This window comes from Centroberyx affinis, unplaced genomic scaffold, assembly GCF_046629955.1.
Source record: "Centroberyx affinis isolate AG114_WGS23_722 - 3 ecotype Tasmania unplaced genomic scaffold, CSIRO-AGI_Caff_v1 ptg002728l_1, whole genome shotgun sequence".
Classification (NCBI taxonomy): Eukaryota; Metazoa; Chordata; class Actinopteri; order Beryciformes; family Berycidae; genus Centroberyx; species Centroberyx affinis.
In genome coordinates, this window is record NW_027280896.1 from 67,737 (window position 1) to 82,907 (window position 15,171).

Below are 15,171 nucleotides of genomic sequence, written 5' to 3' on the forward strand. Positions count from 1 at the left end.
TAGCCCTTCAGAGAAAGTCAGAGCTATGTTGGACATGCCAGCCCCATCCGACGTCAAGGGTGTGCAAAGGCTCATCGGATTCATCACTTGCCTGGCAAAGTTTCTCCCGCGGCTCTCAGACGTATGCAAGCCTTTGAGGAGACTCACGGACACAGTGTGGCACTGGCTGCCAAAGCACAATGCAGCTGTCAAGGAGATAAAAGAGCTTGTGACAACGACGCCTGTGCTGCGATACTACGACGTGTCAAAACCTGTCACAGTACAGAGTGACTCCAGCCAGCATGGCATGGGCTGCTGTCTGATGCCAGGGGGACAGCCTATTGCTTTCGCTTCAAGGGCTCTGACACCTATGGAGCAAAACTATGAGCAGATAGAGAAGGAATGCCTCAGCATAGTATTTGCCTGCCAGCGTCTCCATCATTATCTGTATGGACGAGATAATATCATAGCGGAGACGGATCACAAGCCCCTCATAGCAATCTTCAGCAAGCTTCTCCTTAATGCTCCCAAGCGCTTGCAGAGCATGCTACTGGCTCTCCAGAGTTACAACCTGCGAGTTGTCTATAAACCAGGACAAATGTTTGTGAGTGACACATTGAACAGGGCTGTCACTTCCAACGCGCACCCCGGCTCTACACATGCAGAGCACACAGTCTGCAGTATGGTGGACAAGCAGCTGGCAATTGAGCACATAAATATGGCTGACTATCTTAACGTGACAGACAAAAGGCTGCTACAGATACAGCAACACACAGACAATGACGGACAGCTGCAAGTTGTGAAGGCTACTATCCTGAAAGGTTGGTCAGTTGACAAGGATGAAACAGAGCAGGCAGTCAGAGAGTACTGGCCTATCAATGAGGAGCTAAGTGTTCAGAATGGGGTGTTGTTTAGAGGTCAAAGAGTTGTGATCCCAAAGTCATTGCATCCTGAAATGCTTGCCAGAGTACACTGCAGTCACAGGCCTGCTATAGGCAAGCACGGGAGACCTTATACTGGCTTGGAATGCAGAGCGAAATAAAGGATTTTGTCAGTAAATTAACAACATGCAGTGAGTATGCTATTGAGCAGCAAAAAGAGATGATGCTGAGCCATGAACTGCCCACACGCCCCTGGCAGATTGTGAGTCTAGGTCTTTTCTAACACAGTGGGAAAGACTTTCTGATGGTAGTGGCTCACGACTCAGATTTCTGGGAGATTGATGTTCTACCAGATCTCACCGCGGAGATGACAATAATACGATGTAAGGCTCAATTTGCTCGCTATGGTCAGCCTGACAGGGTCATCTCAGAGGCAATCTTACAATGGCGAAACCCCCCAACAGAGGGCATGGGCAGCAGTCCTGATGATGACTGATGTCATGGCGTCTGAAGTCGGCTCTGCCAGTGGCTCATGCTCTTCTTGAGCCACGGGTCATTACGGATGTGGCAGACAAATTGCAGCACAGGAAACAAGTCTCTAAACTCATCTACGACAGGACTGCTAAGGACTTACCTGAGCTTGCAGTGGGAGAAGCGGTTCGGATGAAGCCACTACCAGGGGATAGGACAGGCATCTGGAGGCGGGGAGTGTGTCTGCGGAAGGTGGCTCCACGATCATATCTGGTGGAGGTCAAGGGCTCCTTCTATCGTCGCAATCGTGTCGATCCATGTATGGCAGAGCCAATGCCATCACAAAACCCTATGGTTGGTTCAGAGGGGCCTTCAGCTGAATGCAGTGGGTTTCAGCCACAGAGTGAAATGACTGAGGGTGGGAGGGCATGCATGTTCTCTCCTCGACCTACTCCCAGCAGGCTCTGCAGCAGTCTGCATGCCCCTGGCCCATCACCGACTTTGGACACTTCTGCTGTCCCATCTTCTCCCCATTCCCCTGTTCTCTCTCGATATGGCCGTCAGATACGGCCTCCCAAGAGACTGAACCTGTAAGTTCACGTGGACTGTTAGCTACAGAGCCTGTGTAGCGACAGAAAGAAAAACAAAAAGAGAGAGAGAAGGAAGGGCCGTTGGGAGAAACTATGCTCATAGTGGATGAATGGAGACCACCATTGGAGGGAAAAGAAGGCATCCAACCTGCGTCAAGTTTTGCGGATGTACTGGCTGCCATCGACAAGGAAAAGGGAGCTTTGTTTTTTCTATTGCCTTGGAACCCGGAGGCATACGGGTGCAACAGTGGATCCGAAGACAACGGACAAGAAAAGAGAGCTTGGAAGAAAGGTGGAAAGGAATAAGTTGATGTACCTATTAACCTTTTGATGCACAACATGGGTCAAAAGTGACCCGGCTGAGTTTTAATTGTCTGTATCTTTGCAATAAATTAATTTCATCATTCAGTACTTCAGGTATTCCTCAATTAACTTGTTTTTAATCATCACAAATCCTTATTTTAATTTTTTCTTTCTTACTTTTTGAATAAAAATCATTTTTGTATCACTACCCTTCTAATGACCCATATTAATTTCCTATGTTATTTCATACATGGCTGAGTGTTTCTTTGCTATATCTTTTTTGAAATCAATTTATTTCATCATTTAATAATCAAAGTATTCATTGAATATCTTGTTTTTGATTACCACAAATCATTATTTTCATTTTTCCTTTCTTACTTTATGAACAAAAAATGACCCATGTATGCAAGTGTGATTTAAAAAAAAAAAAAAAAATACAAGCTTTCAAAAGCTTGTATTTTTCCATGAAAACGGGACACAAAGCTAAATAAGGTGATGATGACTTGATGTGACTGTGATGAGAGGAGAATAAGGTTAGAAAGTTATAAAAAGGCATGCAGAAATTGCACGGTAGACAGTCGCCCATTTTATTCCTTCAAAGGACTTTGTTGAACTCTTTTTCTTGTGCTTTTTGGACCTTTTGGAGGTTTAAGGGTTTATATCAAAGAAGTTGGTAAGAACATGCCTTTCTCCTCCTACTATGTTAATCATGAAAGATATAATCATTTTACTACTGATTAGTTCATTTTTGTCTGTGATTTTGATTTTATATTTTTTGCTAGTATTGAGTTTTAGCTTCTGCTGACGCCACCGCTTCAAAGAATACAATAAAGCAAATCATCTAAAGAAGTAACCAAACTCTCTCTGTTCTATCCTCTGTGAGGGCTCTCACAGAGGAAGGATGCCTCTCGTTGTGGATGTAAACGATTCCAGATAAAGTGTCGCTAAGCCAGGTCCACCAGATGAAGGTTCTTACGGGTTAATCTAGATATGTAAAATACATGCTCTTGGCAGTAATAGTATACTTATTGCTTAAACTACTTTCCAGCAACCACACCAACTGATGCATTAGAGAGTAGCTGTCGTTAACCAGAGTGGCTCCTCACAGGTATACCTAATAGGCCACTAGGGGTGCTTCGGGAGTGGAAGTAGGGTAGACTTTGGGAATGAAGACAGTCAGCCGCTGGACGAATATCTCTCGACCTCAGCCTGTTAGCCTTTAGAAACCTGTGCTGCAAGAAGATTGTACAGGCTAATAGGCCTCGATAGAGTGAGGGCTGAGCTGGGACCCTGTACTGGGTCTGCCAGGCAACACTTATGAATTGTGTTTGTGTGTGTTACCATGGAATTTCTCTAAGGGAGAATAAATTCTTACTAAACCTCATTAACAGCATTCCATTGTTTTAAATCACACATTTTGCTCTTACAGCTACATCTATGGTTATTTGGGAATTTATTTATTTAGGAATAAAAAGAAAGCACTTTGGTTCATTGCCAGTGAGGTGTCAAACAGCCCACATGATCAAGCTTCACAGCTTCAAATGGACTTTAACGTTATCCCTTTTCTATGTTGATGTCTGAAGTTCTGTGCGTACTTTGGATCGTAAGTTGTAGTTGTTTAATAACTTTACTGAGTATGAATGCTTTGCTATTCATGGTCCAATGGCTTAACTGGGCTAATGTTTATGTTAGCCTGCTATCTTGTTTGGCTGGAATCCTGCAGTATCTATTAACTAGCCGACTAACAATAAAAAAATGTTGACTTGAAAACAATACATTGCTGTGAGACTGGGCAATGACTGACACTATTACCAAGAGTGTAGCTTCCGCGTATCCTGTATCATAGCAACAACGCCCTCTCAGTTCCCCGCTCCAGCCTCACCTCAGCCCCAGCGCTTCAAGCGCTGAAGAGGTCACTGGTGGACACAGCCCCTAATGCATGTGTTAACTAATGAGGTAGATTTAATCAGGAGCCACACAGCCTAACAAAAAAACATCCACACTGTGGAAAGCTAAAGCAATGGCTATAACAATAAAAAGCTGACATGTGAGATATTTCAGGTAGTGGGTCAAAGATCACCATCTTCTTCCTTTATCCTATCTTACTCATCTCTCTCTGTTGTGTACTATCTTGCAAGGCTTTTTTTTATTCCACAATGCAAGGTCAAAACAGAGGAGGACAAGGAACTGTAGCAACATCCTCTTCACCTGTGCTTGACTTGAATGCTACGTCAATTATTCAAAACTATGACATGATCACACTGGAGGTCATGGATTAATAAAGACAAGCCATTTTCATTTAATACTTCCAAGTAAACAAAACATTTTCATGAAATGCTGCTCAGTAAACTTAAATTCCCCAGCTTAGACAGTATTGATTAAACGCTGAAGAAAATGAGACTTTTACATTGTATTTGTGAAGTAAATGGGACGACAAAAGCATAGAAAGTCGAAAAATAAAACTTCAAGCACTTAATCACCACTTAACTTCTAAGTCAGATGCTTTGACTGCTTTCCTGCTCAAATGACTGAGGCAATGAATAAATACAAGACAAATATTTGTGGTAAAATTTATTGTATGTAATCAACAGCGTTGTCATATTTTATGACTTCTTCCAATGCTTCTAATGAAAGCATTTATTCAGCTGCTTCTTTTCCCTGTGAAATATAAACAGTTTTAGACAAACCCAAAGAAGATTTTTCAATAATTCCAAAGTTAATATTCAATGAATTAACATGCACTGATGAAAAACGTGTGTTTACCTTGCCAGAGTCACGGCTCTTAGCTCTCAGCTTGTTGACCTGAGACTCGGCAATATCAGCTCGCTCTTCAGCCTCCTCCAACTCGTGCTGAATCTTCCTGCACTTTGTCAGGTGAGTGTTGGCCTGCTCCTCCTGTGAAACCATCATAAATTCTCATTGCAAATCCTAAGACTAGAGTAAAAATTGTGAAAACGTTTGCAAATAGATGAAGTATTTTTACATGATTTCAACTTACCGCTTCCTCAGCCTGCCTCTTGTAGGCCTTCACCTTCAGTTGCAGCTTGTCTACCAGAGCTTGCAGCCGGGTGCCATTCTTCTTGTCCTCTTCAGTCTAATGTAAGTATGAACACAAACATGAATGACCATTAATAATTGGCATATCTTTTAATATGGTCATTTAGTCAATAGGAACACTGTAACAAAGTAAGCTTGGTATACCTGGTATGTGAGTTCCTTCACTCTCCTCTCATATTTACGGACACCTTTAACAGCGTCTGCTCCACGTCTCTGTTCAGCTTCAACCTCTGCCTCCAGCTCACGCACCTTCAGAAATTAATTATAAACTATGAGACTTATTTTGCATATTTTGTAATGTCATATACTGTAATCTGTGTAACAGTTATCTTACCCTGGACTCCAGTTTCTGGAGCTGTTTCTTGCCACCCTTCATGGCCAAGTTCTCAGCTTCATCCAGGCGGTGCTGCAGGTCCTTGACTGTGATCTCCAGGTTCTTCTTCATCCTCTCCAGATGACTGCTAGTGTCCTGTTCTTTCTTCAGCTCTTCAGCCATCATAGCAGCCTAAAAAATGAATCATTTATGTTAATTAGAAATGCCATACGAAATTCATGTTCTTCCAGATGTATGGATGAGATCTGGATGACTATGAAATAAAATTTAAACCCACATCAGTGATGGCTTTCTTGGCCTTCTCCTCTGCATTTCTTGATTCCTGAACACTGTCATCTACTTCACTCTGGACTTGGACCAGGTCAGTCTCCAGCTTCTTCTTTGTGTTCATAAGGCTTGTATTCTAGGAAGAAGAAGGAAAAATACAGTTTAGCAATGATGTGCACGTATTATTTAAAAATGTATTTATTATAGAATTAGTGAAGAATTTGTTTTTACCTGAGAGTGCAGCAATCCAACACGCTCACTAGCATCCACCAGCTCTTGCTCAGCCACTTTACGGCCTCTCTCTGTCTGTTCCAGACCAACCCTCAGCTCTTCAATTTCAGCCACCATGAGACCATTCCTACGCTCGACCATAGCGGCTTGCTCCTTGAGGTCTTCCTGTGCTCTGAGAGCATCATCAAGGTGCAACTGGGCATCCTAATGTTAAGATTGTGGTGTAGAAACAGAAAAAGATCAGAATGTTGCTGCACATAGAATGGCATGTACAGTTGTCATGTGATGTACCTTCAGTTGTCCCTGGACATTCCTCAGCTGCTTCTGGGCCTCAGCAGCCTGGCGGTTAGCATGACTCAGCTGAATCTCCATCTCATTCAGATCTCCCTCCATCTTCTTCTTGATTCTCAGGGCATCGTTCCTGCTCCTGACCTCAGAGTCAAGGGTGCTCTGCATGGAGTCAATCACCCTCTGGCTGTTCCTCTTGATCTGCTCCATCTCCTCATCTTTCTCTGCCAGCTTTCTGTCAACCTCACCTTTGATCTGGTTGAGCTCCAGCTGGACACGCAGAATCTTGGACTCCTCATGTTCCAGAGTTCCCTAAAATGTAACAAATATAAAAACATAGCCCATGTTGCCTTCTGAATGTAATATTGGACATGTCTCTGTTGTTCACATATGTAAATTTCACAGACAAAGGAAATTCTAATGCTTTCCAGTTGAAATTTCACCTCAGCCTCCTCAAGAGCTGACTGGATCTCTGACTTCTCTGTCTCCACCTGCTTCTTGGACTTCTCCAGCTCATGGATGCTTTTTCCAGTCTCACCAATCTGTTCAGTCAGGTCTGAGATTTCCTCTGCAGAAGGTTGTATATGTTTAGGTTAAGGCTATGTGTCCCATTCTAACTGATGTATACATATTAACAATCATGAACATATTTCAAATTACTATTGCCAACATTATCAGATAAGAACTCACGTTGCAGGTTCTTGTTCTCGCGCTTCAGGGTCTCCAGCTGATCCAGAGCTTCCTCGTAAGAGTTTTTCATCTTGAACAGCTCAGTGCTGAGAGAACGAGCCTCTTTCTGAGCTCCCTCAAGCTCTGCCTGACCCTCCTCGTATTTCTGCTTCCATTCTGCCAGAACCTGTATAGCAATTTAAATAAAATGAGAAATGTGACCCAATTTTGGAATGGTTATACTTTGACACTTCCAGTGGCTGTGACAAGGTAATCAGTGTCAACACACCTTATCAAAGTTCCTCTGCTTCTTGTCAAGGTTGGCAGCCAAACCATTGGCTCTCTCCACATCAATCATGAGGTCCTCCACCTCGCCCTGGAGCCTCTGTTTGGTTTTCTCCAGAGACGCACACTTGGAGTTCACAGCCTCAATCTGTTCCTCAGCTTCCTGAAGGCGCTGGGCAAGCTTTTTCCTGTTAAGCATTTGCCAAATGTAATCATTCATGTATACTATTCTAACAAGTATTTTGGGGTGACAAAATCTTCATTGACTCACTTTGACTCTTCAAGCTCCTCAGTGCGCTGGATAGCATCAGTTTCATACTTGCTCCTCCATTGGGCCACTTCACTGTTGGCCTTGGACATTCCACGTTGCAGTTCTGCCTTGGCCTCCTGCTCCTCCTCAAACTGCTCCCTCAGAAGATCACAGTCATGGCGGGCTGATTGCACACCGTGGGCAAGGGCATTCTTGGCCTGCAAAAGATTATTAAAATAAAAACCGGTGAATATATGAACATGCAATCCTTAAAGAACCTTGAAATCTCTGACAATTTTCCTCACCTTAACTTCCTCCTCGATTTGTCTCTTCAGCTCCTCAATCTGCTGTGTGAAGGCTTGCTTGCCTCTGGTCAGCTGGGAGACAAGGGCTTCTTTCTCCTCAAGCTGACGACCAAACTCACCTAGATGGAAATAGATTTTTTTGGTTGAAATTTATTCATTTTCAACTGACCCAGCATTGAGTAAAAAATGGTTTCTAATTATAGATTGAGTCTAATTATGGATTGAGTTCAAAAGTACATTGGTATTTTTTATGAACAAGTCAATGAAAGTAAGACTTGCCATTCTCTGTCATCAGTCTTGCTCTCTGAGCGCTGACGTCATTTATCTGGCGAACATTCTCATCATTCTTAGCCTTAAGTTCACTGAACTGGTCCTCAAGGGTGCGGCACATCTTCTCGAGATTTCCCTGTTTATCAACATTAGACAGGTTCAATAATTCTCCCACTAATGTTTTTTCTCAAGTGTGTATGTACAGTACATATGTATATAAAATAACGTTATACCTTGGCTTTTGCCACAGCTTCCATATTGCTAGACAGGTCATCAATCTCCATCTTGTATTCACTCTTCTCCTTCTCCAGCTTCTGCTTGACACGCTGCAGGTTGTCGATCTGTTCTCCCAGCTCTGCAACACTGTCAGCCTGCTTCTTGCGGAGAGCAGCAGCAGTGGCTTCATGCTGTAAGGTGGACTCCTCAAGGTCACGACGCAGCTTCTGGAACTCAGCTTCACGCTTCTTGTTCATCTCAATCTGAGCAGCAGTGGCTCCACCGGCCTCCTCAAGTCTCTCACTGATCTCTTCAAGTTCCCTGGAGAGGTCAGCTCTCTGCTTCTCAACCTTGGCGCGCGCAGCACGCTCAGCCTCGATCTCTTCCTCCAGTTCCTCAATACGAGCCTTGAAAGTTAAAAAAGAATGTATGTATGTGTAATGTATGTAAATGAATGTATGCAACTGACACATTGCATAAAAACTCAATGATAAGTTTGACATAGATTTGAAATCAAACATTACACACCTGGAGCTCTTTAATCTTCTTCTGTAGCTGAGCACCCAAGGATTGTTCATCTTCAATCTTACTGAGATGCTGGCTTATCTCAAAGTCCCTCCTGTTGAGTAAATGACATCATCATAAGATACTGGTTGCAATAACATATTTTGTGCATACAGTTTTCAAATTCTGTCCACATTACTTCTTGATTTTCTCATCAGACTGCTGCTTGTCATTCTCAAGATCCATGATGGATTCCTGGGCCAGTTTCAGATCACCCTCAAGCTTCCTCTTTGCTCTCTCAAGGTCCATGCGGAGCTTCTTCTCTTGCTCCAGAGAACCTTCAAGCTGCAAAATACCATGTGTTTATAATTACTAAAGGTTAACAGCAAGCATATATTCTTATTGAATCGCAAATAGCATGTTCATGAACTCACATCATCCACTTGCTGCTCAAGCTTGGTCTTGGCCTTGGTCAGAGTGTTGACTTTGTCTTCCTCTGCCTGCAGGTCATCAAGAGTCTGCTGATGTGCCTCTTGGAGGGCTTTCTTCTCCTTTGTCAGCTTAGCAATGCTCTCATCTTGAGAGGCCATCTCTTCAGTCAGGTTCTTCACCTGAATATGTAAAAACACATTGTCATAACTGGGTAATTATTCAAATATTGCATGATATATTAGACAGAGAACCTTGAACCTATCCATGAACCTTGTTCTCAGTGGCATGCTTCTCCTTCTCCACTTTGGCTAAGGTAAGCTCCAGGTCATCAATGTCCTTCTTGAGCTCAGAGCATTCATCCTCCAGTTTCCTCTTCTTGGCAGTTAGCTCAGCATTGATTTCCTCCTCATCCTCCAGTCTCTCAGTTGTCTCTTTGAGTTTTGCCTCCAGCTGGATCTTACTCTTGATAAGTCCCTCACATCTCTCCTCAGCATCTGACAGATTCTCTCCTTCCTAATTAGAACAAAAGTGAAAAGGGGAAAATATTTCAACATTTGCTCTGGAAAAGATGTGAGAAATCAACAAAGCTTTCTGTTGACATTTACTCACAGATGCCACTTGCAGCTGCAGATCATTCTTCTCCTGCAGAAGAGACACCATCTTCTCCTCCAGTTCCTTCTTCTTAGCCTGGGCTGCGGCCAGGTCTGTTTTCATCTTCTCATAGTTTTCCTTCATGTTCTGCAGCTCCTTTTCAGTTTCAGCACTCTTCAGAAGGGGCTTAATCTTGTAGTACACCTTCATCCATGGCCAGTGTTTCACATTCATGAATGAGCGGATATTGTACTGGATGCTGTAAATGGCTTCCCTATGGAAGGAAATCACTGTGTTATGTACAAAGTCATTTTGGCACTGCATTCAGCCTAAATATATGGTTAGAATTTCCACTTGCCTCCTTTCCATCATCTTCACAAACTCCTTCCTCATGACATAGGCACGGCAGAGAGCCTGAGTCATGGTGACCAGAGAAGCAAGCTTCTCATCTCGCATCTCCTCAAGGGTACCTAGTAGACCAGCTTTGAAGAACACCTGACGAGAACATAAAAATATTATGCACAACTGATTTTCATCCATGAAACAGAGTTTAGTTTTTTTTACTCAATTGTTTACCTTGGTGTGTCCAAATTTATACTCCTCATGATTCACATCAATTGACCCAAGCAGCTTCTCAGAGGCCTTCTTGTTGTCAATGAATTGTCCCTCAGGGATGACACTGGCATTCAGTACTTTGTACCTATTGCAAAACAGTTAATGGTCACATTCGGGACCTTCTTTTCAAAGTTAGGAAAACTCTGTGGTAAATTAGGTAATACCTCTGCTTGAAGTCAGCATAGAGGATTCTGCTGGGGAAACCTTTCCTGCAGATTCTGATACCCTCCAGCACACCGTTACACCTCAGCTGGTGGATAACCAGGAAGTTTTCCATCAGACCTGTGAAGAATTTGTAACTTCATAATTATTAATGACAAAGTGAAGGACTAACGCTAAGCTGTGTTAATGACTGCAACATGTACAGAAAATATTAAGAACATTAGTTAGCTGTCAGTGTACCTGGAGTCTTTGACTCGTTGGGAATCAGGCAACGTACAAAGTGAGGATGAGTGCTCCTCAAGTTGGTCATAAGCTTGCCCAAGTTCTCCTGTAGATACAAGATAAAACCAAAATATGTTCATGAAAAGCATAAAATAAAAATAAAAACTTTTATTTCAGTTTAATTACGAACAGGCACTTAAGGCTGTTCTTAAAATTTACCCTGAACTGTGAGGACACAGTCTGCATGGAACCACCCTTCTTCTTTCCTCCCTTCTTGCCACCGCCAGTCTCTGTTGATTTTGATTTATTAACATCATGAGTTGATAGGTTCAATGTTGTTTACTTATGATCAAGCTGGAAAGTTATCATTCAACTGACTTTTTTGAGTAGGCATATTGTTTATCTTAAAGACAGAAACATGAATTCCCATAATCCTAACCAGCGTTATAAAGTGATACTGTACCTTCAACGACAGGGGGATACAGGACAGGCAACAGTTTAACACCAGACTTCTGGTACAGCTGAACAACAGAGTCGTTCAGGGGATCCTTGTTCTTGTCCAGCCAGCCACAGATATTGTAGTCCACAGTTCCAGCATAGTGCACCAGAGAGAAATGGGCCTCAGCCTTGCCTTTGGCTGGCTTGGGCTTCTCAAATGCTTTGTTTTTACCGAGGTGCTGGTCATACAGCTTGTTTTTGAAGGTAGTGTCTGAGGCCTTTGGGAACATGCACTCCTCTTCAAGGATGGAGAAGATGCCCATGGGCTGTATAAAAAGTGCAAAGAGATACATCATGAAGAGGCACTGTTGTAGCATATCATGAATTTTAACATAAAGTCACAACATTATTGTGTACCTTTTCAATGAGCTCAATGCAGGCAGCCAAGTCCATGCCAAAGTCAATGAACTCCCAGATGATACCCTCCTTCTTGTACTCCTCTTGCTCCAGGACAAACATGTGGTGGTTGAAGAACTGTTGCAGTTTCTCATTGGTGAAGTTGATACACAACTGCTCCATGCTGTTGTACTGTGAGTGGAAATAGGATTAACCTAATATATCGCAAACAAAAAACTTCTGTTACAAAATTATCTTCTCAATCCATTACCATGAATGAATACTTACATCAAAGATTTCAAAACCAGCAATGTCCAGCACACCAATGAAGAATTGCCTTGGCTGCTTGGTGTCCAGCATTTGGTTGATGCGGATGACCATCCACAAGAACATTCTTTCATAGATAGACTTAGCCAGGGCACTCACTGAGTTGTTGACCTGATGAAAAGTTTCAATTGAATCAATATCATTAGAATCCACAAAGAGGGTCCTCTCACAGATTTAATTAAGTACAGATCCTTCAACTGAAATTTACACATTGGATGATTGGATTATTTTTTTGCCTACAGGACAAATATTATGTCTAGCAGTACAATTTTAACTGAAACAGAACTAACAATACGGCAATCAACACAGGTAACAGAGGACATTCAGATGCAAACTATCTATTCCAGATAAATGTAATTCATGAAATTGCTCCATTACAACAGAAATACTTTCTACATACTTCAGCTTCATAAGGAACTTAACCACATTCATGCACTGGCCCTTGACTTAATTATGAGATTGTATGGAATGAATTAAACAACAGAATAATCTGCTGACCTGTGGCACAGTCTGTCCCTTGGTGACATACTCATTTCCGACCTTCACTCTGGGGTAGCACAGAGCCTTCAGCATGTCAGCCGAGTTCAGGCCCAGCAAGTAAGAAATCTTGTCAGCCTCTGAAAATGTCACAAAAATACATTTACTAGATATATGACTGATTTGTAAAATGTGACATAGAAAGATTAATTTCATGCCAGAGGTTTTTTAACTCATCCATGAAGTTAATCCTCACCCTCTGTGCCATCTGGCTCAGCCTGCTCTTCACGCTGCTTCTGCTTGAACTTCATGTTACCATGGTGGAGCACAGCACCGGTAAACTTGTAGATGGCCATCTTCTCCTCATTGCTGAAGCCCAGAATGTCAATAGCAGTCTGCGATCAATAGAGATATTGACACTGAGTAAAAGTCACTATGGAAAATACATTTTACTGAGTAATTGTGATGGAATATTGAATGTATAATAGATTCAGAAAATGAAAATGAGAGTGAACATCACTGACATCAGTGGCAACCAACTCTTCTTTGTCATCAATGCTGGCCACAGTAATCTGACCCTGACTGCACATGGGGAAGTCATAGGGGTTGGTGGTGATGAGCGTCATTTCTGGAGATCAAAAAAGGTTTAAAGTAATGACTGGTTATGGACCATGTGAACAACGTGGGTTGTTTTAACATTGTATCACAATGTTTAGCTCACCAATCAGCTCAGGTTTGTGGTTGGTCATCATCTGGTAGAAGATGTGGTAGCCTCTCTCATCAGGAAGCTGGAACGTCACTCTAGACTTCTCCAGCAGATCTATAAGCATTGTTCATGATTCAAAATCTACACCACTGATAATGCCAGTCATTTCATTTAATATGTGAAGTTGATACTTACATGTCTCAATATCAGCACTAGCCAGTTTACCAGTTGTGCCAAAATGGATTCTGATGAATTTACCCTGTTTGGAATAGCATATTGTTTAACATCCCTCTGCATAGGCAATGTATAATTGAAAATATTTCTCACAGTTTGAAATCTCTCCATACTTACAAAACGAGAGGAGTTGTCATTCCTCACAGTCTTGGCATTACCATAGGCTTCCAGCAAGGGATTGGCTGCAATAATCTGGTCCTCCAGTGACCCCTGAAATCCATTTTTTTTTTTTTTTAATATTCATTTCAGTAGTACATTTCTATTTTGTGTTCATTTTTCAGAAATGTTTTCAATGTTTTTAGAAAATACTCATGAGAATTTACCTGCATCTTTCCTGATGTTTGCTCCTTCTTCTTTTCTCCACCACCCACTGAGATTGTTGCAAAGTACTGGATGACACGCTTGGTGTTCACAGTCTTTCCAGCACCAGATTCTCCACTGGGGATGGATATGTAGATTCAGAGAAATTAATTCAATTCATTTGATGCTACTGGTCTTACAGAGGTGCAATAGATATAAAACTTACGTGATCAAGACAGACTGGTTCTCCCTATCTGCAAAAGGAAAAATGAAGAAATGTATTTCTTATCTATGTAACATAAATTATTGAGTTTATTGATAGTTTATACATTTTCTTGACAAGAACATACCAGTAGCCATGAACTGGTAGGCATTGTCAGAGACAGAGAAGATGTGGGGTGGAGCCTCCATGCGCTTTTTGCCTCTGTAAGCAGATACAACCTCAGCATCGTACACTGGGAGCCACTTGTAGGGATTCACAGTTGCGCAGAACAGCCCAGAGTAGGTCTGAAGGGGATGAGAGAGATATGACCACTCACAGTATGTTGTATATGAGTCCATGTGCAATATTATACTTCTCCATAGGCAGAAGAGCTTACGTAGATCATCCATGCTGCATAACGCTCTTTGAGGTTATACAGCACAGAGGCTTCATTGAGATGGGTCATCATGGCCATGTCCTCAATTTTGTCATACTTGGGAGGGTTCATAGGGGTGACATCATCCTCCTTAACCGTCCTCTCCTGAAATATTGACACACAATTTCAGCTTGTCTTGAAATTCCAACAGTAAGTTTCACTGCTGTGAGTTTCCATGAAACTTCAACCTACCTCCTGGTTGGTAAGAACTTTCACGGTGACTTTGCCACCATCTTTCTTCAGGATTGTACATTTAAGGTACAGCTCCTTATCATCAGCCACATAGGCAGCGGATTTGGCATCAAAGGGTGCGTTTTGAGCCTCAATCCTCTCCTTCTCTGGCTTACGGAGATAAATGGCGGCCTTGCCATAAACGGCCATCTCCGCGTCAGTACTCATGTTGGCGGCTTTCTGTAGATTGACAAACAGAAATTAACTTTCCTCTTATCTGATGTGCATTGTTTGCTTTGGAGACTGAACACTGTATGATACAAGGATTCTTTATATTCTGTAGCTTAAATAGAGAAAAGGTAACTCTCACCTTTTTCTACCACCCAATCACAGAGGAACTTTTCACAACCCCTAAATGAACAAAGAGTTTTATGTGATGTTAATGAGTTATTACTTGAGTTTCAAGTGATGCAGGTAGTATAGAGATTACAGATTAGTATAACCAAATACAGATTAGTATAATATTCCTCATTTACATTTGCTACATTTCAATTAGAGTCAC

The 15,171-nt window shown here is 42.1% G+C and overlaps 1 protein-coding gene across 1 annotated transcript; it reads right to left on the reverse strand.

The window, feature by feature from the left end:
* Positions 1 to 4,785: 4,785 nt before the first annotated feature.
* Positions 4,786 to 14,837, reverse strand: LOC139657645 (myosin heavy chain, fast skeletal muscle-like). Its single transcript, XM_071535545.1, has 39 exons — positions 14,631 to 14,837; positions 14,400 to 14,543; positions 14,151 to 14,307; positions 14,027 to 14,054; positions 13,824 to 13,938; positions 13,618 to 13,710; positions 13,462 to 13,525; positions 13,282 to 13,380; positions 13,085 to 13,188; positions 12,817 to 12,955; positions 12,582 to 12,700; positions 12,045 to 12,194; positions 11,778 to 11,948; positions 11,386 to 11,686; positions 11,142 to 11,212; positions 10,941 to 11,028; positions 10,703 to 10,820; positions 10,500 to 10,623; positions 10,282 to 10,418; positions 9,942 to 10,197; positions 9,603 to 9,845; positions 9,335 to 9,511; positions 9,100 to 9,245; positions 8,925 to 9,015; positions 8,414 to 8,803; positions 8,190 to 8,316; positions 7,911 to 8,029; positions 7,627 to 7,823; positions 7,360 to 7,543; positions 7,092 to 7,257; positions 6,845 to 6,969; positions 6,405 to 6,713; positions 6,114 to 6,317; positions 5,893 to 6,018; positions 5,616 to 5,786; positions 5,426 to 5,530; positions 5,223 to 5,318; positions 4,988 to 5,119; positions 4,786 to 4,882 (listed from the first exon to the last, which is right to left on the reverse strand). Exons 1-39 carry the CDS (start codon positions 14,835 to 14,837, stop codon positions 4,862 to 4,864), a joined length of 5,814 nt encoding a protein of 1,937 aa, XP_071391646.1. The 3' UTR covers positions 4,786 to 4,861.
* Positions 14,838 to 15,171: the final 334 nt, after the last annotated feature.